The 27,810-nt window shown below is 46.0% G+C and overlaps 1 protein-coding gene across 2 annotated transcripts; it reads left to right on the top strand.

Annotated features, from left to right (window-relative positions):
• Nucleotides 1-9: 9 nt before the first annotated feature.
• On the top strand, nt 10-27,810 carry EPDR1 (ependymin related 1). 2 transcript variants are annotated; one of them, XM_043588547.1, is made up of 3 exons: nt 76-683; nt 24,510-24,718; nt 26,123-27,810. In XM_043588547.1, the coding sequence occupies exons 1-3, from the start codon at nt 385-387 to the stop codon at nt 26,317-26,319; spliced, it is 705 nt and encodes a 234-aa protein (XP_043444482.1). In that variant the 5' UTR covers nt 76-384; the 3' UTR covers nt 26,320-27,810. The 2 variants fall into 2 exon arrangements, with proteins under 2 accessions (XP_043444484.1, XP_043444482.1); XM_043588549.1 differs by lacking the exon at nt 24,510-24,718 and having other exon boundaries at nt 10-683; nt 26,123-26,236.

Here is a 27,810-nt window from a genome sequence, read left to right as displayed (position 1 = left end):
AGTTACTGGAGGAAACGAATTTCTTCTCACCGTCCTGCTCCCCACCCCGCCCCCCCTTTAGAACGCGGATGCCCTTCAGGATGCTAGTGGCACCGCTGCCACTGCATTTCCTGTTGGCAGCAGAGAGCAAAGCGAAAACACAAGCCGCAGCGGGCAGCGGCCCAGGCAGAAATAGCTCCCGCGATTCCCCGGAGCCTTCCCGGGCCGCGGCCCCGGCTCCCGCACCGCGCGCGACCTGATCCCAGCCGTGGGCAGAGGCCTCGCGGAGACCACACGCCCGCACCGCCCCGAACGCGGCGGACGGTTGCGCGGCGCCGGGACTGCTCAGCGCCCCCTGCGGCTCGCGCCGGCCCTCGGGGGGGGCGGCGAGCGCGGCGGACGGCGATGCTGGGGCGCGCTCCGCTCCGCGTGGCCCGCGGGGCCCTGGGCGCCTGGCTGCGGGGCGGCCTCTGGATCTGGGCGCTGGGTGGCCTCTGCGCCCTGGGGGCGGCGGCGCTGGGGGCGGGGGCCGGGGGCGCCCCGGGGACCCCGCGCCCGTGCCAGGCGCCGCAGCAGTGGGAGGGCCGCCAGGTTCTGTACCGGCAGAGCACCGGGCGCAACAGCCGCGCCCTCCTCTCCTACGACGGGCTCAACCAGCGCGTGCGGGTGCTGGACGAGCGCAAGGCGCTGATCCCCTGCAAGAGGTACGGGGGCCGCAGGACGGGCGGCGGGGGCGAGGTCGCGGGGGCCGCGTCGGGCCGCTAGATTTACAGCCGCTGGCGGCGCCTCCCTCTTACCGAGGAGAAACTTCGCGGGGAGGGTGGCCGGGGCCAGCCCGCTCGGGGGGCTGGGAGGAGGGCTGGCCCCACTGCGCTCTGAGATCCCCAGCGGGGCGGTGGTGGGTGAGCAAGGAGGCAGGGGCGGGATCGCGTCCCGGCGTCCCGGGGCCCAGGTTCGCCCCGGTCCGCACGCTGCTGAGTCAGGCTCTCGGAGCCCCCTTCAGCCTAGGGCGTGTCACCTGCACTATCTCCTCTCTTCCAGGAGCCATCTGCGAAGGAGGTGCGCAGGATGTGTATATTTTAAGAATTCTTGTTGCATTTTAAAAGCATAGGGCAGCACTGCAAAAGGTGTGGGGAATCAAAGTATCATCACCCCGTTACAACAATTGACATTTTGGTCAACTTCGTTAAATTTTTCTAAAGCAAGTTTCACACACTGTGATTAGAAACCATGAGCTTTCTTTATACAAGCTCACTTACGCGTTCTTATTTGCCATTTTATTGGCTGCCCCCCCCCCCCCCCCCGCCGAGCTATTTTTACTAGCTGCACAATATTCCACGGAGGAGCGATGCCATTTTTTTTTTCAAGGCCATCGGTCCCATGATTCACCTTTCCACGTCTGCTACGACAATGGACGTCCTCTTCCTGAGACCTCCTGTTGCTCCTGCCCCCTTTAAGACCTGATTTCTATTTTGGGATCACCACCTGTCAACTCCACAGCTTTCCTGTGGAAATTCGTATGTGTGTGTGGGGGGGGTTATGCGGGCCCCCCTGTGTGGCATTTGCATCATCAGGAGGTAGCATGTGACCTCCATGGTTTAAGGGCCCAGAGCAGTAAGATCTGGGGCAAATCTTGAAGGAAGTACCAAGGGAACAGAACCTTTCAGAGCAGTATATCCGAGAATGGGAGCTAATGCATCTGGAAAGGTAAAACGTGAGTCCTGAGGAGATCTGGACCAGCTGAGTCACCATGGGGGCCTGGGAATATCTCTGAGGCCTTTAAAGAACATTCTGGTTCCGTCTCAAAGGACATAGTAGCAACAACCAATGTTTGAGCGTTTATTACATACCTGGCACAGTGCTGAGGACTCTCCACGTGTTACATGAAAATCTTACAACAGTTTACCGGTGGAAGCTTTATGGATCTCTGTGTTATAGACAGAGAATCTGAGGTCTAGGGAGATTCAACATGTTTCTTTCAAGACCCCACAGCTGGGACTCGAGGAAGCTAGGTGGTTTCTGATACTTGTGCTATATTACCAGGCTCTCATTCATTCATCGTGCATTTTTTTCATGGCAAGCACTTTGTTCAAACAGCGTGGGTCCTGGGCCTCAGGGAGGTCACAGCCTGGGGTTGGAGTCACATGAGGAAAATTTCCACTCGGTGAGATGAAGGATATATAGATGGGCAGCTAACCCAGGCTCCCTGTGGGAGCTGAAGCATGAGTGAGTCTCAAAGCCAGTGCCAGTGACCGGAGAAGGGAAGACTGCCGGGGGGGTAGGGTGGGGTGGGGTGGGGTTGCGGGTATATTCCGGGACATTCTGGAGCACACAGGGCTGGATGCGTTCCAAGAACTGCAGACGGATCACTGTTAGGACTGCAGACAGAGGATGTGGAGAGGTTGGGACCCACTGAAGGATTTTCGAACAGTGGAATGTCATTATTGCGTTACGGACTAGTCACTGGGCATATGGTTTCGAATAAAGGAGAGCAAGAGTGGAGGCAAACACGTGATCTAGGACACTCTGGTCGAGGTCCGGGTGGAAAATGAGTAGCGGCCATGGAGGCAGTGAGAAGCAGACTCGTTAGGAAAGTATGGAAGGGGTTTACCCACAGAGGAGGTGAGGAGAGAGGAGAGTCAAGGAGAGGCGGCCATTTTTGGCTTCTGATGGCATGCAAGAGATACCTGCGCGGTTCACTGAGATAGGGTTGGCTTTGTGCGCTTCTGATCCAGGAGAAATCGCTAACCTTTAGCGCCCTGATGGTCAGGCTGGCACAGTAGTGGTGTATTGATGAACAAGGTCGTGTTGCAGCCGGACTGGAATGGCCCAGAGCACACTGCTAAAGCAGAGTAGTGTGGCCAGGAGAAGGGTAAGGGTCCATTCCCCCAGAGGTAGTATTTTCACCATGTAAGAGGTTAAGCTTCAGAGTTGGATAAAGCTGGGTGGAGTGCAAGCGTCCTGAGGTGGGTCTTTGGGGGAAATTGCTAAAGCGTTGTGAGCCTCAGTTTCTTCATTTACCAAATGGCAATATCAGTGGTGTCTAATTTACTGGAGTGTCCTGGCGTTTCAACCAGTTCAAGTACGTAAAGCACACGGCACAGTGTATGACACATACCAGGTGCTCAGTACGTGGCTGCAGCTGTACGTGGCCCGCCTGGTCAGTTGACCCTGGCCCAGAGACTCGCTGCCAGCCCGTGGGCTCAGAAACTTGATCAAGGGCCCTTCCTTTGGGAGCTGACTCACAGGAAGCAGGCTTAACAGCTAAAACGTATATTTGAGTGAGTGCTATGGCTGGCATGGGGGCCAGAATGCTCAGATCCACAAGACGAGGTCATTCTCTCCCCGTAGGCAAGCAAAATTATAATCAGGAGGTTGTGAGCAAAAAGTGGGAGCCAAGTCACTGAATCTAATGATTGCTTGCTCCAGGCCAGGCTGTATGCGCAATGTTGAGCTTTCCATCCTGAAGGAGACAGGCCAGCCCAGGGTAATGGGGCTGAGATTAAGTGATGCGTTCATTTCCACCAGACAGATGTCTCGTCACTGGTTCTCTGCTACCCCAGCCCTGCTGGTCCCGACTCCCTCCACTCCGCATGGAGTCTTGGTGAGTACTGCTCAGGCTGTCTTAGCAACCTTTCTTCATCTTTGATTCCATGATCGATTACTATAGCCTTTATGTGTGTGTGTTATGTCTTTAGTGGGGTTGCAGCCAAATCTTGCTGGCCTAGAGGTTTTTGTCCCCATGCGGTGATTTCTCATTTCTCTGTCCTGACCTATCAATTGTTGATTTCACAGTTTAGTTTTTAGAAGGCAATTTTATTCCCCATCTTCCCAGTTTCCTGGCGAGGTTCCGTCTCACAGTCCCATCTCTGGCCTTAAGTCAGATGTAGAAAAGAATGTTTAAGTGCGTAAATGCATTTTTAAGCTCTTTAAATGTAGATTTGCTGGAATAAACTCAGAAACTTTTTCAGGTATTAGCAGTCCGGCCAAGAAACCAGATGTTATTTGAAGAAAATATGGATGGGTTGTCTCTTCATATTTATTAGTAAGCTGAGAAGTAAGTTTTAGAATTGGATCAACTTCTTAAGATTTTTATTTTGCATCCAGATAGTTATGGAAAATCCCACTGATAGTTACTGTGGAATGACTAGGATTTTCCAGGCTCTCTTTTCCCTGAGATGATGGAAAAGATTAAACAACTTTACAAGCTTCAGATAAGACAGCCTCAGCAGAGAATGGGAAATATTAGTAATTGATACTATTTTGTTCTCTGCTTCCAACAATCCTTCCTGACTCCTTGGCTAAACTCACAAGTATTACATCTGGAAGACCCAGGAAAAGAAAGAAGATTATTTTCATATTTCAGCGGATGTGTTGAATTTTGTGGAAGAAGCAGTATGGGATACTGAATGAATTTTGTTGGGCCACCAGTAGCTTACCCCGCCCACTTACAAAATGGTGGCTTGGCGGTTGGAATTAACGGTGCTACTGATACAGAGTGAGCCGAGAGGGGTTAAGAGAATATGCCTGGGTGTGGTAGGGATCATATCATATCTTAGAAGACTATTTGACTACCAGTCCCTACAGGTTCAGGGATTTTGGCGGGGTGGGGGGACGACGGGTAAAAGATGAAAAGAAAATAGATTCTCATTCAAATTCTGATCAGTTCATGTCAGTCTCAGTTTTCCCTGAGAATTCTATTCTTGGAGAGCAGAATATCATTTCTGTTTTGTATTTTTAGAGAAAGCCACATAGTGTTGTGTAGAGAGCACGGACATGCAGTGAGAAAGTCATGGGTTGCCAGACATGGCCTCTAGCCCTGGCTTCACCACTTGCAATGCGATCCCTTACTTCTCAGGATATCAGCTTTTCATCTTTGAATTTAATTTTAATGATCTACAATGTTTACACTAAATACTCTTAGGCCTTCGTCCTTAGAGATTAAATGATACTAATCATTTAATGATTTAATGATACTAATCGTGCTTTTATTACATCAGGCTGATTCCTGTTTCTACCATGACACAATGAACTTGACATGGATTCTAATTTTTTTCTCAGCTTGTCCCTTTGTGTAGATAAAACCAAAATGCTTTTTCTTTCTTCTCTTTTTCACCTATACCTGTGTTCAATGGGTAGAGGAAAGAGGGGCCACCCTTAAATGCTTTGGTTGCAAACTCAGAAGGCTCTCCTCTGCGTGGGAGCCCCGAGTACACCAGGGCATGAATAGCACTGCTTCCAGAGTGTTCCTCCACATATCTGCTTTGAAAGATTAATTCCAAAGGCTGTTATCACACTAGGTAACTCCAACGATCATTGTGTTTCAACAACAGGATAAGGGTTTTTTTTTTCCCTCCAAATATCAAATTTTATTTTATTTTGCAACCATCCCGCTCTTACAGAAAGGTCACAGTGATAGTACACAGCCAGTTTTTCCCCCTGAATCATTTGAGAGTGAGTGGCCCACGTGCTATCCCCACGACCCCCAGATACTTCAGCATGATTTCCTGCAAACAAGGATATTCTCCCGCGTGACTGCAACGCGGCCCTAAGAATCAGGAAATTAACACGGATTCATTTCTACCATCTGAAAGGCAGTTAGTTGTTCTTTTATGTTGTGTATCGCAAAAAGGACCCAGTTTCTATTCAAGCGTTGCATTTAGGTGTCCCGTCTGGAACAGTTCCTCGGTCTTTCTTGCACTTTGACGACAAACCAGTTGTTTGGTAGAATGTTCCTCACATTTGGGTTTTTGGTTGAAAGTTTCCTTACGTTGATATTCTAGTTATTCACCCGCAGCAGGAGTATCACAGAGGTAGTACTCTGTTCTTGCTGTACCCTGTGATCGCTTGGTTCTCTTTGATCGCTTGTCGCTTGGTTAACTGATGGCTGCAAAGTTTCTTCAGCATCAAGCGACACCTTTTCACTTTGTAATGAATAAGTATTTTGTAGGGAGATATTTTAAAACCACGTACACATCCCATTTTTCATGACACCGAATTTATTCACTTACTTATATCAGCACACCCTCAAGGATTCTCACTGTAATGCTTTTGCTCTCATTGTTTGGTTTGATGTTCACATTGTCCCAGATCTGGCCAGTGGGCACCACTCTAAGTTGGCTTTTATGTTCTTTTAACAAGCACCTCTCATTCTTTGAGCACTTTTTTTGCTTTTTTTTTTTTTTTTTTTTTTTTTTTTTTGCCACCATAAGACTCCCCAAACCATCTGTACTCTCTCTGCTAGAGTCTTGGAATAAGCCAAGATTTGAGCCATTTTTCAAGAAGCTCTGGTTACTTTTACTGGAGGATAATATTTGGGTGCCAAGATTTCTGCTTTCATTATGCTCATGGCTATTAGGTGGCTGTGCTCCCAGACCCCTCTCAGTGGACAAAGGAAGGGGATGTAGATTTGAACACACACACATGCACGCACACACACAGTCACTCACTCATACACATACACATAGATTTACATGTACATACGTTGCTAAGCTTCCAGTTCTGATCCTTATATGTATTTGCCTAGAACCTTCAGTTCCACCCTGCTACCACATGGTTTGTTTTCGTAGGCCCCTTCTCAGAGAAAACTGGCTCCCATTATTCAGTTGGAGTAGGTCACTGATGGTGCATTGCTGTGATGTCCCTTCCCGACATGGGTGCCTTCCTCACCGCACTGGACTCTGCACCCTAGGCCAGGCCATGCAGATGGCTCTCTTGCTTGGCCCTCCCTTGTGACTTTAGACGACATTGTTGAACGAGGGGAAGGCAAAGATCAGTTTATGTTTTTTTATATGTTTGCCTTCTTTTGGATTTCTCAGGGTGGTATGGTTGTAAATCCTCAGAATGCTTCTGTGTGGCTGGGGAGGTAAATTCGTATGAAGGGCTCTGTGGATTTATTTCATCACCAACCTTGTTTTGCATAGATGAGGCCTTCCATCTTAAGAAATCACACCTTTCAGAATTTCAGAATGACTCTTTTTTGCCTTTATTCCCTCCTCTTGCTCTCTGCTGAGATCAAGAGCCAGCATTTTCTTTTATTATTAGCTCAGGAAGTCTGACTGCTTGTGGCCTTTTGATCCTCGAAAATAAACCATGCTGATTTGCAAAAGTGAGTTTTTCTTCAAGGAAGAGATGTTCTTGGAAGCCTGTAAAGTTTGCTTTGAGTCTTAATTCAGTGGGTGTGTTGACCCTGGATTTCAGAGAGTTGATGCTGGGAGGCAAAGGAGAAGCAGGCAGCGAGGAGCATTTAGTGCCAAGGAAGACAAGCCCCACACAGTAACAGGGCTGGTGGGGTGTAAGACCAACTTATAACTAGAAGCCAGAGGTGGCCCCCCAACTTTTGTGAAAGCGTCTTTACTTCTCTCCATCAACCTTGAGCTGTTTCTTCCTGATTCTGCCCTCGAAGATGGCGGTCGGGGGCACAGTGCCCGAAGATCTGAAAATATTCTACCAATTAGTGGTTTGTTTTTCCTGGAATGAATGGGATTGTCTTCTATTTCCCCAATTCCAGTAAAAATCTTCTAGTTTCCCCTTTATAATTTCTTTTCTTTTACCCATCTTTAAAGAAAAAATTCCTCTCTTTATCCCACCAGCTGAAACACCATGCTCCCCTTCTATTTAAAGCAAATCTCACGTTAAGTCCAATTTTCGCGCCCCCTCCCCGCTGCTCCCTTGAGCCCCCTCCGACCAAACTTAGAGCATCACACCTCTGCTGAGATTGCTCTGCTCAAGTGCAACACGTTACTAATCGAATGATCTTTTATCAGTCCTCCTTTTATGGTGCTCATTTCCTCCATTTTGATATCTTTCTTCACAGGGCCTTCAGGACCCCACATTCTGCCGGTGTCCTTTCTTCTACGTCATTTCCTTTTCTTCTCAGTTCCCTTTGCTCTTCCTCCCCTTCCTGCAGACCATTGATGGTAGAATGTCCCAGGGCGCAGGCTTTCCATCCCTTTACTTTTTTTCTTTTTTCTTTTTTTTAAACAATTTTTTAAATGTTTTATTTTTATTTTTGAGAGACAGGGAGAGACAGAGCATCAGTGGGGGAGGGGCAGAGAGAGAGAGGGGGGAGACACAGCATCCAAAGCAGCTCCAGGCTCCGAGCTGTCGGCACAGAGCCCGACGCGGGGCTCAAACCCAGAAACCGTGAGATAATGACGTGAGCTGAAGTCGGACGCTTAACCGACTGAGCCACCCAGGTGCCCCTCCTTCCCTTTACTTATCTGTCTACACCCCTCTGTTGGTGCCCTCAGCTAGGTCATGGCTTCAGATGGCATCTCTGCACGGAGGACTCCCACACGTGTGTCTCCAGCCTTGAGTTCCCCCGTGAGTCCTGTGTCCTCTCCCCTGAACCTTTATATCCAAATCCTGAGTTGACCTCTTCCTTTGGATCTCTGACCGTCATCTCAGACTCAGCATACTCCAAACCGATGCCTCCTCTGAAAACAAACAAACAAACAAGCAAATCAAAAATCATTCTTCTTGCAGGTTTCTAAAGTGCAGCTAACTGCAACTCCGTTTGCTCAGGACCAGCTCATAGGGCCATCTCTGATTTCTTCTTCTCCCACATGCCACAAGTAATCCATAAAGCAAATCCTATTGACTCTAATTTTGATAGAGACTCACCATCTGACCACATGTTCGCTACCATCCTGAGGGTCAAACCCTCATCGTTCTTGCCTGGGCTTTTGGCACTAGGCTCCTAATGGGTCCACCTACTTCGACCTTTGCCCCCTTTCTGTTCTCAGCACGCCAGCTTTGAATGATGATTCTGCTAAAAATATTGTATCATATCGCTTGTCTGATCAAAACCCTCCAATGCCTTTCTGTGTCTGAGGGTAAATGTCCTTACTCGGGCCTGGCCGCCCTAAGGGGTCTGCTCCCCACCCCCTCCATCCCTTGTCCCTGACCTTGTCCTGCAGCCTCCCCTGGTTGCCAGCTTGCTCCCCCGCTCCTGGCACTTGTGTTGTTGTTTCCTGTGCACAGAAGGCCTTTTCCCTAAAAAGCTGCATGGCCCCTTCCCAAATTCGACGGTCTCTCCCGCCAACATTCTCCTACACTCCGCGTCATTGCCTTACATGCTCAAGATGCTTACCGCTATCTGACTTACTATTTAATGTTTTTTCAACCTGTTTTCTCATCTCCTCTGCCTCCTCTTGCCCCAAACAAGGCTCCATTGTTAGGACTTTTGCTTGGGTTGTTGCTGTATCTCTAGCACCACAGAATCAGATTTTGGGGGGAATACTTGAATGAGGGGATGACGAACAACGGTGACATATATATCTATTGTAGAAGGATAAGCAAAGAGGAAAAAAGGTACCCCTAACTGCTCAACCAGTAAGAGTACATCTTCCGAATAGCCTAGGAGATTTTTAGATGCCCAGCATGCATACCGTAGCACATACTGTTTCACAACAGGCTTATTTTCACTGAACAACACACTGGGCAAGCTCATCCATACGGACTAGTCCCCTTCTCTCATCTTTGAACTGGCGTCTCCTCCTTCGGGTCTCAGCTCACCATCTCCTCAGAGGGACCTTCTGCGACGCCCCCCACCAGCCACTGTCCGTCACATCCTGTTCTGATTTCCTCGGGGCGTGATCCCTGTGTGACATCGTCTGGTCAGTTCATTTGGTGTTTATTGTCCATCTCTCCACCGCCAGTGAGAGAACTTTATTGGTTTGGCCGATCACCCAAACCCCGGCACCTGGAAGTGCTTGGTATATCATAAGACTCAGTTAATGTGTGTTGAGCAAGTAAACACCGTTTTGATGGCTTTGGGACGACTAGCGTTATATGTGTTCATGGTGGAAAATCTAGACAACACAGAAGAGCAGAATAAAGAGAGTAAAGATCGCTTGTAGTCCCGCCATATAGACTTAAGAACCCTGATGCATGTGCTTCTGGATTTCTTTTCCTACTCCTGTGTATGAAATTTTGAAATTAAGAGGGAAACATGGTCTGCATTTTTTTTATTTAACAAAATGCTGTGCATGTTTCTCATGCTGTAAGTACCCATCAACGGAACCATTTCTTTCTTTCTTTTCTTTTTTAATGTTTATTTATTTATTTGAGAGAGCAAGAGAGGGAGCGCGAGTGGGGGAGGGGGTAGAGAGAGAGAGAGAGAGGGGATCTCAAGCAAGCTCCATGCTCAGTGCGTGATCCCACGACCCTGGGATCACGACCTGAGCCAAAATCAAGACTCGGATGCTCAACCAACTGAGCCACCCAGTCGCCCCAGCAGAACCATTTCTGATGACTGTGTGGTATTCTAGCTAATGGATAGAACACAGCTTCTTTAAGCTGTCCCTTATTATGGGATAGTTATGTATCTTTCCCCTCTATTGTCCACATAGCATTATCAACTACAGGTGAGATGGAACTTAGGAGGGATGAACCACGAACCCATGACTTATGAGGCCGTGAACCACCAGACTAGCTGGCGAGGCGTCCAGGTTCAGCCATGATGAATGCAAGGCCTTTTGAGTTTGCCTGAAAATACTTGCAGGGAGGACTATATAGACTACTACATGTATAACCTTGTATTTGTGTGCAGTTCTACGTGTACCATTTTTTAACGCATTTTGGATACAGTCCTAGGTAAGAAAATGATAGAAAAGGGATTTGCACAGTTTTAAGTTGTGATGACTTTGCCCTTCAGGAAATTGTTCCACCTGGCAGATATTTCAGCTGGCAGAATGTGAGTGGTCATGTTTCCCACACTCATGCCTGTAGGCGGCTATTTTTTTTAAGATTTTTAAAAATGTTTATTTATTTTTGACAGAGAGTGAGAGAGCAAGGGAGGTGCAGAGGGAGGGGGGGACAGAGGATCCAAAGCAGGCTCTGGGCTGACAGCAGCGAGCCCGATGCAGGGCTTGAACTCATGAACAGTAAGATCATGACCTGAGCCTAAGTCAGACACTTAACCGACTGAGCCACCCAGGCGCCCCAGGAGCCTAATTAATTTTTTTAATGATTTCTAATATGATAAAGAAAAAACAAGGGCAAAATGACATGCCTGTGGTGCTGTCACAGCCCTAGTGACTCTCATTGTGTTGTGACTGTTTCTGAAATTTTACATGTAAGTCTCTTACGGGCTGTTGGTTTAACTAAGACACTCCATCATGTTCAGTAAATATTTTTCTGACCTATTTTATAAAGAATTTATTCTAATTGGGATGGATATGAAACTTCACCAACCTGGTGGTTTGTACTAATAGATTGCTTTACGTTAAACCAACTTGGCTCTCCTAAAGTAAATTCTAATTTATCATTATGTATTAGTCTTTTAATAGTCTGCCTGATTTGACTCACTAATATTTAAGATGTGGTTTTAATCCACAGCCACAATTCAGCTTGTGTTTTAGTTTTTTATTTTCTTTCTGTATTTTAATGTAGAAAAATCTTTGTAAAATGATAAAAGAATTGGCAAGCTTTCTATATGTCTCTATTGCTGTATAGCCTTGAGGTTGGAAAACATTAATTCCTGAAACCATTAGGACCCAACTCCTTTTGGAGAAGTAACTCTTTGATCTCTTAAACATCAAAGATCTAAAATCTCACTAGACCTCTGTAAGAGTTTTTTTTACCCGCCTCTGGTTATTTATTCACTTAATTGTATGCTTCATTCTGCATTCGTTTTGCTTATTTCTATTTTCCTAGAAAATCTTCCATTTCATCAAGATTACATTTATCACCCTAATACATTTGTATGTGATGTTCTCCGAACTCTGAAACAACACCACCTTACCTATCAATATCCTTTTCTTCTTCCCAATATTCTGCATTTGTATTTTCTTCTCCCTCAGGATTACATGTTTAACAATCAACTTGTGGATTTATGGAATGGTTTCATGGTGTATTAATTATCGTATTCTACATCATGTATCTCTTTTGTCCAGAACAATTCTTGACACCAAATGGCAGTGCCCACCCATATTTTGAAAAGGTCTGTAAGCAGGCTTGAGGTGGATCCCACCTAGGAGAGCATACCAGGACCTCCAGAAATGGATCCTCCGGGTTCCTTTCATCCATGACCTAGTCCCCAGCTCTTCCCTCATCAAACACTATCTTCAGTGTTTCTCTTGCTCCACAGTCCCAGTTTTGGAGAATTTTCCCTCATATGGGCATTGAGAGTTTCCCAAGCGCTGATGGCTTCCTTCAGAAGCAGTGCCTCTTTGAAGGGAGAGGCCGTGTGAGGAATCTGACCCCCAGCAGGGTGCCCCCCTGGCCCTCAGACCCTCCAAACAATGGAGAAGCTTTTGGACAGAGGGCTTCTAAATAGGAGGCAGCTGTCGCTGGACAAAAAGGCTGTGCTGCCCCATTCACGGAAGGCTGCTTTTGTTGTGGCTGACACTAGATCAACTGGGAAAGTTCCAGAGTGTGAGCTCTGCCAATGAGTGAGAACCGTCAGTTTGCCCAAGAGGAGGCACCAAAGTAACCCCTCCAAGCTGCCACAGTATCTTAGTTCAGGCTGCTGTAACGAATACCAGAGACCTGGTGGCTGATAAGCAACAGAAGTTCATTGTTTACAGTTCTGGAAGGTGGATGTCTGAGATCAGGGTGCCAGCATGGTTGGGTAAGGCCCTCTTCTGGTCGTAGACCTTCCGTTGTATCTTCACATTGTGGAGGGTGCCAGCTAGCTCTCTGGGGCCTCTTGTATAAGAGCACTAATCCCATCCATGAAGCCTCTACCCTCAAGACCTCATCACCTCCCAGAGACCGCAGTCCTCCTGCCATCACCTTGGGCATTAGGTTTTCAATATCAGTTTGGTAGGGTTAGGGGAGGAACTCAAACACTCAGATCATAGAACCCAGAGAACCTGCTGTTCTGGAGCATCTCAGAAGTTGCCAAGGAAGATGCTGTCAGATGGGAAGATGGTGGAGGTACAGGGCCAAGGGCACATCAATTTCTTGGGCTGGCATAGCATCATCAGCTACAGGTGAGATGTAACTTAGGAGGAATGTATGAGGCACCATGAACTACTACGCTAGTTGGCGTGGCATCCAGGTTCACCCCTGATGAATGCCAGGCCTCCTGAGTTGGCTTGAAAATACTTGCAGGGAGGACTGTGGTAAGCGAGACCATCTGCATTGACTCCAAAGCTTCTAAAACAGTCCTCCCACCCCCACCACCTCACCGAGTCCCTTACTGAGATACATTTTATATTCCCAGGAATTATAAATCCTTTTTCCCAGAATGTCTCACCAAGGAGCTGATTATCCAATCAAGTTGTGAAAGGCAGATGTTCCTCTGAGGAAGATGCCAGAGAAACCATGGAGTTCTCTGAGTTGGAACAGGGCAGTGGACCAGTAGACAGTTTTACCAGCTCACCCTCTGGGGAGGAGAGGTGCTGGGGAGAGAATCTGCTCCAGATTTAATATCCACTGAAATGCCATGTTGAGCGCCGTGTTCTGATGTGGCTTATGTGTTTCTTCTGCATGTGGGAGTCCTCTCTCTCTGAATTGAGCCTTCTACCCATCCCCTTTGTCATACACTGTATTTTGGATCATGATCCCCCCTCACCCCCCTCCGTCCCCACCGCCCCACCCAGCGCCATGTATTGTCTGGCTTGCCCTGAGGACCCCCAAGGAGCCACCCTCTTGATGTCTCAGTTCCCCTAAGGAGTTAGAGGGTGAAACTTGGGAATCCACTTTTCTGTCACCAGAACACAATTTCTTCTGTAAAGGACGCGTGTTTACTTAGGTCCCACTCACTATGTCGAAAAGAATTTAAAGTGTTTGGATGGTTTCTAGTGTTTCCTTCTTTCACTAGGCTGAGTCAAGCCTCTATAAGGTCAACTTCTTCACTTGTTAAGCACAGAGGACTTTTTATTTTGTGAGTGTTTGTACAAACTTCTAAGTAGCTTTGTCACAAAAGAAACGTAGATTATTTTATTCCTTTTATTATTCGCTGCAATTTCTTTTATGCTAATATTCTTACTACCTGAATCCTTTATTTTGATTCATGTTTATGTCAGCTAGAAAATGTATTCAATTAATTTTCCTCCGCAAGGGTACTGGTGCCATGGTATACTTCCAGAAAGTTTGAATGTCTGAGAACATCTACTTATTGCTATTTTGCATAATGGTAACTTTGGGGTGTATACAATTCATTGGATAATAGGGGCACCTGGGTGGCCTAGTCACTTAAGCACCTGACTCTTGGTTTTGGCTCAGGTCATGATCTCACAGTCTCCTGAGTTCAAGCCCCGTGTCAGGCTCTGTGCTGGCAGTGCAGAGCCTGCTTGGGATTCCCTCTCTCCCTCTCTCTCTCTCCCTCTCTCTCTATCACTCCCCTACGCATGCTGTCTCTGTCTCTCTCAAAATAAATAAGCAGTTCATTGGGTAATAATGGTATTTTTTTGTTTAAAATTTGCTGTGGCATTTAGAGCTCTAGAAGAGAAGTCTGATACCAAACTGATTTTCGTTTAGTTTTAATAATTTTTTTTCTGCCCTAATTTTTGTCGGTTGTTTCTATTATTATCCTGGAACATCATTAACATCTCCAGGCTATGTCTAGCTCTAGAGGAAATTTCATCTGCTGTTTCTGGAGGCTTGATACTCTCCAAGCAAGAGGGAAGACATTCTCTTTGTTCCTTTAGAATATCTCTCTACTTACATGTATTGGTTCTCTTACATCTGTTCCCCCAAATTTCTTTTTTTTAATATTTATTTATTTCTAAGAAAGAGAGGGAGAGAGAGCAGGGGAGGGGCAGAGAGAGACAGAGTGACAGAGGATCTGAAGTAGGCTCTACACTGTCAGCACAGAGCCCGACGCGGGGCTCGAACTCACAAACCATGAGATCGTGACCTGAGCCCAAGTTGGATGCTTAACCAACTGAGCCGCCCAGGTGCCTCATGTTCTCCCAGATTTCTTAACTTGTAAAAAAAATTTTTTTTTAATGTTTCTTTATTTCTGAGACAGAGAGAGACAGAGCATGAGTGTGGGAGGGGCAGAGAGAGAGGGAGACACAGAATCCGAAGCAGGCTCCAGGCTCAGAGCTGTCAGCATAGAGCTCGACGCGGGGCTCGAACTCATAAACCGCAAGATCATGACCTGAGCCAAAGTCTGTTGCTCAACCGACTGAGCCACCCAGGCGCCCTGATTTCTTATCTTTCCATTAGCCTTTTCATCCCTTCCTATGTTTTTCCTAGAGTTCTGGAATCATACCTTTTAATGTGCTGTTCTGTTGTTTGTTTGTTTCCTATAGCCCAAGTATTCTGTATCATCTCTGCTACATTTTCTATTTTGATAATCATGCTTTTCATTAGAGAGCTATCTCTGTGGTCACATATTCTTTTTTTTTCTTAAATTCAGTATCATCCCAAATCCCAGTGAAGGTAAAAAATAAGATTTATATTTTAGAGTCATTAACGTTAGCTGGAAGAATGTCTGTGTTCATATTTACACACAGTGGCAACTGAGAAGTTTCTACTGAAAAGCGGAGTGCTGACGGTGTCAACCTGACTGTCCTTGTACCCTCCCAACCTTCTTAATACCTTCTGATGCATAATTCCAGAAATCACTATGTACCATGGCAACATGGGTACCTTGGTGCTAATGAGGATCTTTCTTTTAATGTTGAAAAAAAAAAAAGACAACTTGAACTATTGTCTCATGATAATTTTTCATTATCTTCCATCAGCGGGAAGAATATATGCCTGTGCCAGTATTCCTCCTGAAATATTTTTTTGGGAAAAAAAAACCGCTTCAATTTCTTGAGCAGGCTTTTCCTTGTTTGAACTAGAATCCAAGCAGTGGAGGCCCGTCACCTTAACAGCTTCTTAAATTGCATGCAAAATTATTCTTTGATTTTACTTTTCCTAGGGCTGCATTCTCAAGTAATTTAATATTCCTTTTGTTGTATGTGGTTGGTATCAGCCTACACAATGAGTTTGTGTCTAACACAACAATTTTGAAATAGCGTTTTTCTTTTATGTCTCATAATTACTGTAGGGTGTAACTCAATCCCGGTACACGCCAGAATGGCAAGTGGCCGAAGCTCCATTCTTCCGGCCTCGAGTCACAGAGCTGGCATGAATTGCTAATATATTATATTGCATATTAAACGAATCCAGGGTTGGTCCAATTTCTTCCATAAAAGCCAAAGTCCTTTTGAAATCACAATATAATATCTGTACACTCCCTTTTCTGTAATTTAAGATATCTTGGATGGCCAAGCAGTTATATGTGGATGGGAAGAATCACAGTGTTAGTGAATTAGGACGAATCTGATAGGAGATCAGACCTGGAGTCCAATCCCGGCACATTATTTACTACTTAGTTATTCTCTGAGCCTCATATTTTCTCATCTGGTTAAAAAAAAGAAAGAAAGGAAAAAGCTAATAACGTGTCAGCCAGCCGAATTTGCCAGTCTGTAACCTCTGCCTCAGACTGTATTTTTTTCCCCTTGACTACTCTGATTCAAGACAGAAAAACAGTTGCCTCCTGGCTGTACGGGCAGTAGCTATTAAGGTTTCTCCACACCCAGGTCAGGCTCTGGTATTGTGGGTCCTGGGATTAGCCAAATCCTTGGGCCCTGCTCATTCTGGAATGAAGGGCTCCCAGAGAGTTGTTAAAAAAAGCATCTGATAGATAAGAACTATAAAGCAGTGGATTTTACTTATTTCATCTAGGGTGCTTTCAGCTGCACGTGTCAGAAAATTGACTTATGGGGGCTTAAACTACAAGGATGGTTGTAGTTTACCTCAGAATTCTGGTGATACTTGTTCCTAGGTCTGACTCAACAGTATCATCGAGGCCCCTGGTTCTTCTCCATCCATTTACTCTAGAATGTTGGCTCAGAGTTGCAAGATGGCGCACTGACTTGTTGCCTCATGGCTTTAAGATGGCTGTCTCCACTCTAAGCATTATAGCCTTATGTTCAAAGACAGGAAATGAAGGACATAGAGCGGGACAAGGAGTCTGCTTTTTTGGGAAAAGAGAAATCTCCAGGGCATTTCTTCACCCAACAGACTTCCTTTTATATCTCCAAGGCCAGAACCAACTGTACCCCCAGCTCCAAGGGAAACTAAGGAAGTGAGTAGATGAGTGTACTTCCTCAACCTCTATATTGAGAGGCAGGCAAGAGAGAAAGGGTCAGATGCCTGCAGGGCTGCTACAGAGGGGTCCGCTATTGCATTCAAGATTGGTCTCCCCTTCATCCTTCACCCCACCTGGATGTACTAGACCTTCTTTGTTACACAGCCGATCTGGTCTTACGTACACAAGTCAAATGCGTAGTTTCCCTGTTAAACATTAACGGGTGATAGTAAACGTACCCATTGCCAGACTTTTCTACAAAGCTATAATCCCTTGCATTTATGTAACAATTTTATGTCTGCTGTCTCAAATCATCTTCATAAAAATACTTTGAGCTTCAAATTTTTGGTCTTTCTTTACATATGAGAAACAGGGAGATTAAAATTATGATTGCAGGTCACCAGTAGGAGATTGGGAACCTGGATTTCTTCTCCTCAGCTTTTTTTACAGTGCAGTTCATGCTGTCTGTAAACCTTATCCTGAATTAGACAGATTTTCCCCTGCCTTAGTATAGTTGGGCAAACTTTTTAAAAAATGTTTATTTATTTTGAGACAGAGAGAGAGAGCAGGGGTGGGGCAGAGAAAGAGAGGGAGAGAGATAATCCTAAGCAGGCTCCATGCTGTCAGTGTGGGGCTCAGTCTCTCAAACCCTGAGATCAAGACCTGAGCCGAAACCAAGAGTTGGACACTTAGCTGACTGAGCCACCCAGGTGCTCTTAGTTGGGTAAATTTTCGGTACTTTTTTTTTTTTTAATTAAAAACATTTGTTTTAATGTTTATTTATTTTTGAGAGAGAGAGAGAGAGAGAGAGAGAGACAAAGAACATGAGCAGGGGAGGGGCAGAGAGAGGGAGTCACAGAATCTGAAGTAGGTGCCCGATGCAGGGCTCGAACACACAGATGGCAAGATCATGACCTGAGCGGAAGTCAGATGTTTAACTGACTGAGTCACCCAGGCACCACCCGCCAGTACCTTTCTAATGAAAAAAAAAAAAAAAAATGAATGAAGCTCTACATCCAGTTAAAATTCCTTTTGGGAAACAGTATCTTGTAAAATATAAAATGGGAATTTTATTTGATCCAACAATTCCAGTCTATAAACTTTTCATAGAGTTGTAAACAGAGAAAGCCAAAAGGGTTTACCTCCAATTATATTCAGCTTTGTTAATATTAACAAACTGTGGAAATAATCTAAGTGATCACGAGTAGGAGATCACTAAAGCAAAACATGGTATGTGTGTGTGTGTACAGAAACACACATGTGATGCATATGCATATATACACAAACACATACACACACATATATACATATATACACAAGCATATACATATATACACATACATATACACACATATACATGCATATTTATACACGGGCACATATATATATATATATACACATACATATACACACATATACATGCATATGTACACACAGCATTCAAACACTAAGGGGGCACATCAAAGTCACAAATACCAGCTGGAAGCAGCTCCCACTGAGGGAACTTGGGACAATTTGAGCATCAAATGGAATAAGGACTTTGTCGTGCATTGAGTACATAAAAATCCTTGCATCCTGGGTGGTGATTGATAGATAAATAGATAGATGTCATTTGTTATACCATTGGTACCAATCTACCAATCTCCAGAGACAATTGATTCAGGAAATGGTTTTACCTAAAACCATGAGGTGACAATTATTGGCTAACGGGCTGTTCCCCAGCTTCACCAAGTATTACTGATCAATTACTTGCTAACTGCGAAAGGAAGCACCTCTATGCTGAAGGCATCTGGAGTAAGGACAGGACTTGGTGATCAGAGTTGGTAGCATTGATAGTGGCATGGGACATCACCTGTCTTCTGATGTGATGCACCAGGAGGTACACAGCCCACTCAATTTCTTTCCAAAAATCTTTAGCCAAAGCACATCAAGACTTTAGAATCCACGTCTAGTTTGGAGGAATGACAGGATATAGAGGAACAAGTTAAATTAGGAAACTGACAAAAATGTAGAATGGGGAATATGTGGGGATCTGGAATCTTCAGAGAGTCAAAGGCCACATTAAAAATAAAAAAGATAGTAGTGTTCCAGATTTTTAAGACAGTAGAAATGTAACAACCAAATATATTGCTTGAGACTTGACCGCATTCTGATTTTTTTTATTTTTACTTAAAAAAAATTTTTTTTTAACGTTTATTTATTTTTGAGACAGAGAGAGACAGAGCATGAACGGGGGAGGGGCAGAGAGAGAGGGAGACACAGAATCGGAAGCAGGCTCCAGGCTCTGAGCCATCAGCCCAGAGCCCGACGCGGGGCTCGAACTCATGGACCGCGATATCGTGACCTGAGTTGAAGTCGGACGCTTAACCGACTGAGCCACCCAGGCACCCCGACTGCATTCTGATTTTTAAAAAAAGAGTTTAAAATACATTTTGGGGGGACAATTGAATATGAGCCAGATATTAGCTGGCATTAGGGAATGAATTTTATTTATTTATTTATTAAAAAAATTTTTTTAATGTTTATTTACTTTTGAGACAGAGAGAGACAGAGCGCGAGCGAGGGAGGGGCAGAGAGAGAGGGAGACACAGGATCCAAAACAGGCTTCAGGCTCTGTGCTGGCAGCACAGAACCCAATGCGGGGCTCGAACCCACGAACCGTGAGATCATGACTTGAGCCGAAGTTGGGCGCTCAACTGACTGAGCCACCCAGGTGCCCCTGGGAATGAATTTTAATTTCTTAGGTGTGATAGTGGTAATGTGGCCAGAAAGCAGAAAGTCCTTGTTTTCGGCAAATAGTTAGAAAAAGCAAATATAGCAAAATGTAACAATTATTGAATCTAAGTGGTAGACACAAAGGTGATCATTGTACTAGTCCTCCAACTCTTCTGCATTTAAAAAATATTTCAGGGGTGCCTGGGTGACTCAGTCGGTTGAGTATCCGACTTTGGATCAGGTCGTAATCTCATGATTCGTGAGTTCGAGCTTTGCGTTGGGTCTGCTGCTGTCAGTGCAGAGCCTGCTTCGGATCCTCTTTGCCTCTCCCCTGCGTTCCCTCTCTCTCTCTCTCAAGATAAACATTAAAATAAAAAAAAATTAAGGTAAAGTATAGGTTAGATAACATTATATTCACCCATTAAAAAAGACATTAGATTCACTCATTTTTGTAAAATGTGTCTAGTACAGATAATGAAAACTCAGTACGATATTTGCACAGCCATGTTCATAGCGGCGTCATTCACAATAGCCAAAAGATGGAAACAACCCAGGATCTATCCACAGATGAATGGATAAGCAAAATGTGCTATATGCATTCAATGGAATATCAGCCTCAAAAAGAGAAGGAAATTCTGACACGTGTTATAACATGGATGAAACTTGCAGACATTATCCTCGGTGAAATAAGCCAATCACAAAAGGACAGCTACTGAATGATTCCACTTGTAGGAAGTCTCTAGAGCAGTCAAGTTCATAGGGACAGAAGGTGGAAGAGTGGTTGCCAGGAGCTGGGCGGGGGAGAAATGGGGAGCTGTTTCATGGGCATAGAGTTTCAGTTTTGCGAAACGAAAAGAATTCTGGAGACTGGTTGCACAACAATATGAATGTACCTAACACTGTTGAACTATGCACTTAAAAATGCTTAAGATAGTAAATTTTATGTTCTATTTTACCACAATTTTAAGAAATTTAAGTGAAAATATCACTATATGTTTAGCCACAGAGGCAAAGAGTTGTTATTTCTGTAAGTTCGAGTTTCTGGGCAATTTTTACTTCATTTTCTATTTCTGTACTGTTTGGATTTTTTTCTTTTTTAACTTTGAATGTGAATCAGTTTTACAAAAACCAGACATCCATTTTCAAAAGATCTAAAACTTCTGCAGGTTTTCAGTGTTTTGGAGAACATGCGGGTGGTAGAGGCTAATATTTAGGAAAATGGATTTTCAGGAAACAACAGAAATGGTCAATGTAGCCTGAGAATTTTGTCAGAAGCAACAAAAATCCTTGGTCCCACGAGGTGAGCGGCAGAATGGAGCCCTGCCGGGGCCCTGCGTCTGCATTGAGGCTGCTGTGAGAGCTCAGCCTGCTGACCCCTTGGCCAGGCCTGGATGGCCTGACCTCGCTCACAGCCCAGGCCTGGCAGGGCCCTCCCGGGAACTGTGCTTTGCTTGGGGTCTGGCCAGCAAGGAGGAGTTTGCAGGCTGTTGTTGACCCAGGCCTGGCCTGCCCGCCTTGTCCTCCAAGCCCTTTCCAGCACCTCACCTTGCTTGCACCCCGGGGGTGTCATTTGTGACTCCCATCCTTACAACTTCCTTTGCTTCAGAGCCAGGCTTTGATCTTGCTTCCCGGGATCGAGTTTCTGTTGAAGACAGTCAGTCCTTTGGGTCTCCGGAGGTAATAACCCGCACAGCATCCCAGGCAGATGATTCATTTCAACCCTGGCTGATCTCTGCATTTTGACCTAATGGCTCTATCGGGCTCCGGAGCCTGTATCCTATTTGCGACGGAGAACCTTACGTCTGAACTATGAATGTGTTCCCATAAACACCCAAGCCACAACAGCACTGTGAAAAGCTTCTTTTCCAAAACTTCCTATGGATCAATACTTGCTTTTCTACCCATATGGGATTTTGAAAAACAAAAAACAAAAAAACAGTTATACGGTTGTATTTGGTTTCCCGTTGAATTAATATTTTCTGTCTTACTTAAGGCACTGTCAACATAACCTCGGTATCAGATTATGGCCTCTTTTGAAAATACTACATATTTTGAAAGCAGAAAAGTTACAGAGAACACTGTAACAAACACCTGTGTTCAGACCACCCAGAAGTAATAAAGGTTAACGTTTTGTAACGATTCCTTCAAGTCTAGAGTTCTCATTTTGAAATTAAATTTTACCTCTGTGTGTGTATGGGCAGAGCTGGCCTCGGGACAACGGCGCGGCTGGCAGAATTCCTTTCCCGCTGCCCCTTCCTTTCCCCAGCTGGTGGCTGCCCGGGCAGGCGGCGGTGGCCAGGGGTCCGCCATGACACCGCATGACACACAACACAGCTGTCCCAGTGGCTGTTCTCCAGGGCTCTAGGTGGAAACCGCGGAGTCTTCAACTATCTTAGAGATGAGTCCTGGTTATGAGTCACACAAAAAGTTCCAAGCAGAAGAAAGGAAAGTTTATTACAACAGAGGACACAGGAATGCATCCAGGGGGGACCGGCTGTTGGAATCTCCGCTTCCTGGTGCCTCTCTCTGCTTCATTCTTCCCTCTTGCTCAGTTCACATGTTGGAAACAGCCTCCCAGAGCTTCTGAGTTTACATATGACCTGTGCAGGCGCAATTCCACATGTTTGTGGGTGAGGATCTGATGGTCTTGCCCTGGGCGGGATGTTCACCTCCGGTCCCGTAAGCTCCGTGGAGGGGGGCCCACCCAGGTATGGCCAGAATGGCTGCCAGGCTCCCCCCTTCTGCGACCTGTGGGTTTGGGAGCTAAGGGTTGTTCTCAGGAAGGACCCCACACCTCTCCCGCCCATGGTGCGTATCTTCCAGGGGGCAGTCACTACGCTTTGAGAAGCACGCCATCGGGGTTTCAGCAAAAGTGACGAATGGCTGTCTAGGCTAATGCCTGGGACTTGGGAAGGCACAAGGGGTGGGTGCTGATGGTGAGGAGAAGAATAAAGAAGTCATCTCTGAGGGCACACAGTGTTCTATGGGGCCCGCTGTCAGGGAGGATCGTAGAACAGGATCTCTGTACAGAGTCCCGTGTTTATGAATGGACAGTGCTCTAAAATTGATATGAATGTCTTTGTACTCCTTTTTTTAAAAAATAAATATTAGAGTATGTGCAACTTGGGGAGGGCAGAGAGAGAGAGAGAGAGAGAGAGAGAGAGAATCCCAGGTAGGTTCATGCTCTGTGTGGAGCCTGACTCGGGGCTCAAACTCATGAACCACGAGATCATGACCTGAGCAGAAATCAAGAGTCGGACGCTAAACAGACTGAGCCACTCAGGCACCCCGGGTGTCTGTGCTCCTTACACAAATGTTTAGACTGATGTGCCAGGGATTTTTCTGGGCATGAGAAGACAGTGACAGTCCAACCCCATCTCCTTCGAAGGGCTTTCAGTAGGGTGTGAACCCTGCATGTGTATTATAATGAGAGGTTGGCTCCACGTTTATGGGAGCACTGTCGCAGCAAATGAACACTTCCTTTTCTTTCTGTGATCACTCCCATTTCTAAAAGTCTGTGCATGGGTTTGACCCTCATAAGCCATTTCAAGTGTTTCCTGGAATGAAGCAGGATAAGTATATACCTAAATCTATAAAATGAGGTCATGTGTACATTTCCATACTGGCTCGGTAGAAAATGGAAGCATAACGCTAAAATAGTGATACTATTTTTTGACCACATAGACAGTGATCATTTATAATAGTTTTTCTAGAAAATGCTTTTTAAGCTCGGACTTGGGATGGCAAACATTCGCCCTGGAGGCAGACGGAGTCTGTGATGTGGAGTGAGCCTCACATACCACAGATAATATGTTGGTTGTCTTTTATTTGCCCATCGAAAGCACCCTCTGTAGGCTCTTCACTGTGTGAGTTCAAGGCCTGCAGTCTCACTGTGCTGGACCAGCAGTGGCCCGAGTCTCAGACTGACGATCAAACACATTTCGGAAGCCCCCTCCCCCCCCCCCCCCCCCCCCGTCCCCCACTGTTGGCTTCACCCAGCACCAGGATTGCTTAGCTTTAAGATTGACGCAGGGTTGGTGACAATGCCGTGTGCTGGGAGACAGGGCGCGTCTGCAGACTCCTGGCCCAGCCTGGGAACACCTCTGGCTCGCTCCACACGTGGGGCATGCATGTGGGCAGGAGAGACGAGGCCTAGAGCATGTGGACAAACTGTGTGGAAACCAGTCGTTCTGGGGTCCCCTCACCTTCTGCCTGCTTGTCTCAGCCTCCTCCAGATGTGGGAGGAGGGCCCCATTTTCACACCGCTGTGCCTCACCCCGAAACCCATTACTCATGACTGACAGTTGAGACAGTGGGGCACAGGTGTGTGGTCTGATCTCAGCGGCTTCTCGATGCCCTACATAGGGCACCCTGGTAATGCCCGATTCAGTGCTGCAAGGAGAACTGAACCAAGCCAAGGGTCAAATCCTCCTGCATCCCTGTGCTACAATGTCACAAACCAGCCATTAACCCAGGGCCCTGTCTTCCCCATGTTTGTAGCCTAAGCACAGAGTCTGGCATGTAATAGGTGCTCAGTTATTCAATATTCAGTTTTGAACTCTTAGTTTTAATTATTTTGTATTTAGGTTATCAAAGTGTCTAGTGCTCATAAATAAATAAATAAATAAATGCCTAGCAAGCCAAACTGTTTTTTTCTGCTTGTTCTATTCCAAGAGTAATTCATATTGCAGGCCTTTGGACGGTGTGCTGACAAAAGGCATGACGACTGACAATAAAGTCCTGATATGGTCTCTCTATATCTGTCTTTCAGATTATTTGAATATATTTTGCTCTATAAGGATGGAGTGATGTTTCAAATTGAACAAGCCACCAAGCAGTGCTCCAAGATCACCCTGACGGACCCCTGGGACCCTCTAGACATTCCTCAGAATGCCACCTTTGAGGACCAGTACTCCATAGGGGGACCCCAGGAACAGATCACTGTCCAGGAGTGGTCCGACAGAAAGTCAGCTAGATCATGTAAGGCTTCAAAAACTATCCAAGTGCTGCGTCCCAGAAAGTATGATGGGAAAAAAGGTTAAGTTCACTAAGGAAGGTAGTTAAGGAAATTGACAAGCTTAATCAAATTGTTTAATGTCCCCCCGCATGTGCTTTGAAGCCCCCTGTGTAATCTGCTAGTGGTTTAGCTCCAGGGTATACGCATCACATTTGAAACACCTCTGCCTTCCAGCACCACCTGTACATTTCTGCCACCTTGGCTGTTACGGGCTTAGCCTTGGCTCTGACGTTTAATGACCCTGAGATCTATGACGCAGAAGATGTCTGTCTAAGGTATACGTTCGAGTCCCCATATCACTTCCTGAGGTTACAGTGACCAGATCTTCTCCTGTCATTCTGAGTGTCTGCTTTTGCGTATAGAGGGAAAGCTGTTCTTGGTGGTGCTTCCATATGCCCACCCCGAAGCTGTTTCGAATACACAGGCTTTATGGTGCCTGCGGGAAACAGTTGAAAATAGTACGAAAACAGTTCCCTCCATCCCCGCTGCCGAGTTTAGCGTAGAAGTAGCATATGACCTAGCGATTCCACTTCTGAGTGTATATCCAAAGAAACTGAAAGCAAGGACTCAAGAAGATATTTGTGCACCCATGTGTATAGCAGCATACTTAATGACAATGAATGAATGAATAATTCCTCCAGATGGTGGAAACCAACCCAAGTGTCCCCCAGCAGGTAACTGAATCCCCGAAACGTGGTGTAAACAGACAATGGAGTATTATTTAGCCTTAAAAAGGAAGGATATTCTGTCACACGCTACCATGTGGATGAACCTTGAGGACATTACGCTGAGTGAAATAAGCCAGTCAGCCAAGGAAAACTACCATATAATTCCACTTACATGAGATGCCAAGAATAGTCGCGTTCCCCGAGACAGAGAGTGGAACGGGGGTTGCCAGGGGCTGGGGGAGGGGAACGAGGAGTTAGTGTCAAAGGGCACAGAGTTTCAACTGGGGAAGATGAAAGAGGTCTGGAGATGGAGGTGGTGATGGCTTAATGCCGTACTTAATGCCACTGAACTACTTAAAAATAGTTACAATGGTAAATTTTATGTATATTTTCCCACGAGAGAAAAAGAAAGCAAACAACACAGGCATTTTGCCTTACCTTCTACATTAAAAAGTCACCCCCAGGGGGCGCCTGGGTGGCTCAGTCAGTTGAGCTTCCTACTTCGGCTCAGGGCGTGATCTCACGGTTTGTGAGTTCGAGGCCCGCGTCGGGCTCTGTGCTGACAGCTCAGGGCCTGGAGCCTGCTTCGGATTCTGTGTCTCCCTCTCTCTCTACTCCTCCCCTGCTCATACTTTGTCTCTCTCGCAAAAATAAAGATTAAAAAAAATTTTTTTAAGTCACCCTCTCTTTCTCTTACAGATGAAACCTGGATTGGCATTTATACAGTCAAGGATTGCTATCCCGTCCAGGAAACCTTCACCAAAAATTACAGTGTGATATTGTCCACGCGGTTTTTTGACATACAGCTGGGTATTAAAGACCCCTCGGTGTTTACCCCACCGAGCACCTGCCAGATGGCCCACCCGGAAAGGATGGGTGAGGATTGCTCCTGGTAAGCCCGTGAGCACAGAAGTGGTGGCCTCCGACGTCATCCCCACCTCGAGAGGGATTTGAGGCTTTTGAGAAACGAGAACCTTCACTGGAGATAAATGTCATCATTGTAGGAAGATGCACATCGATAGGGGGTTCTTTGTATATACGATTTTTTTGACGATTCAAGCTTTGTTTACAGAAGGGAGTGGACTGGAGAATGTGTGGTGACAGGAATGGGAAGAGAGGTCAACCCTGGGGATTTCAGACAGGTGCACAGCCTGTGCGGGCGCTGTGTGCTTCTGCGTGTGCAGGTGTATTTAAGTGTGCTCTCTGCCTGTGCAGGTGTACCCAAGCGCACTAGCGTGCACGGGCGGGGGTCCGCGGGAGCACTTTGCCTTGGCAGGGAGGAGTGTTTCACTACTGACTTGACTGAGAACTGCTGGACTGCTGCCACGTGGTGGTAATAAAATGCAGGACGATTTTGGTCAGCTTTACTATAAATTTTTATGTGCTCTACAGATAACAGCTCCTTTATTGCCCGCACTGGGGTGGTGACTGCTCCCCCAGCCCCGCCTCCTGCTCCCATGACCACTAACAAAGTGATTCCTTAAAATCCCTTCCAGACGTAAGGGCTTTATGGCATGACCCCACTGATGGAAATGTGGGGAGGAAATGAGAGGCCGTAATGCAAAGTAATGATTCCTCCAAGAGACACCGTAAACAAGAGGGTTTGAAAATCTTAACGTCTGTACCTGGGTAAGCATGAGCCACGTATGCTTCCTTTTTTTCTATGCAAGAGTATTGATATGTATGTGCCGAATCACCACATATTTGTCAGGGGACCTAGAAAGATGGATAGTATTCTCCAAATAGCATCGAATTGGAAGTCAGGAGACTGCTGTCTTCAAAATCCAGGAGAGGAGTTCCTTTGTACTTGAACTCCTTGGGTTAACGAAATGCACTGTGCTTTCCCTCACCCGGGCCTTCCCGGGGCACTGTTTCACAACCTCTTTGTCTATACGAGCTCCGTGTATCCCTGCCAGCTCAGCTCGCACTTGACCTTCAGAGAGCTGCTCCTGAGCCTGGATCGGGTGCCCCCGATAGCTTGAGCACGCTGTTCTCACAACACTGCCTCGGCCGTGTGTTAATTTCCTGCTTACTGGACACTATTGCCCACTAGCCTGGCTACGAGCTCCTTGAGTACGGGTACCACGTGGTGTTAGCTTTTATATGCCCAGCACCGAGTAAGTGCCTGGCACATGGTCAGTGCCCTAAACATTTGTAGAGTGGACGATGCCAGCCTGTCTGGTCCTTAGTTTCCTCATCTGTTCAAGGGTTGGGTTGGGTTTGCTGACCTCTGGGGAGAGTCTCAGTAATAAAATGTATTATTCTAGATTCTTCTTCTATCGTGTTTCATCTGGCTATCATCTGTTAGTAGGAGAAACGTGTGACATCTATAACCTGCTGAAAACAATCTGTACTACAGTTTATTTCAATAAACAGATTTAATCGCA

This window comes from Prionailurus bengalensis, chromosome A2 (genome assembly GCF_016509475.1).
Source record: "Prionailurus bengalensis isolate Pbe53 chromosome A2, Fcat_Pben_1.1_paternal_pri, whole genome shotgun sequence".
Lineage (NCBI taxonomy): Eukaryota > Metazoa > Chordata > Mammalia > Carnivora > Felidae > Prionailurus > Prionailurus bengalensis.
Note: the sequence above shows the minus strand (reverse complement) of the source record. Positions and strands in the feature narration are given on the sequence as shown.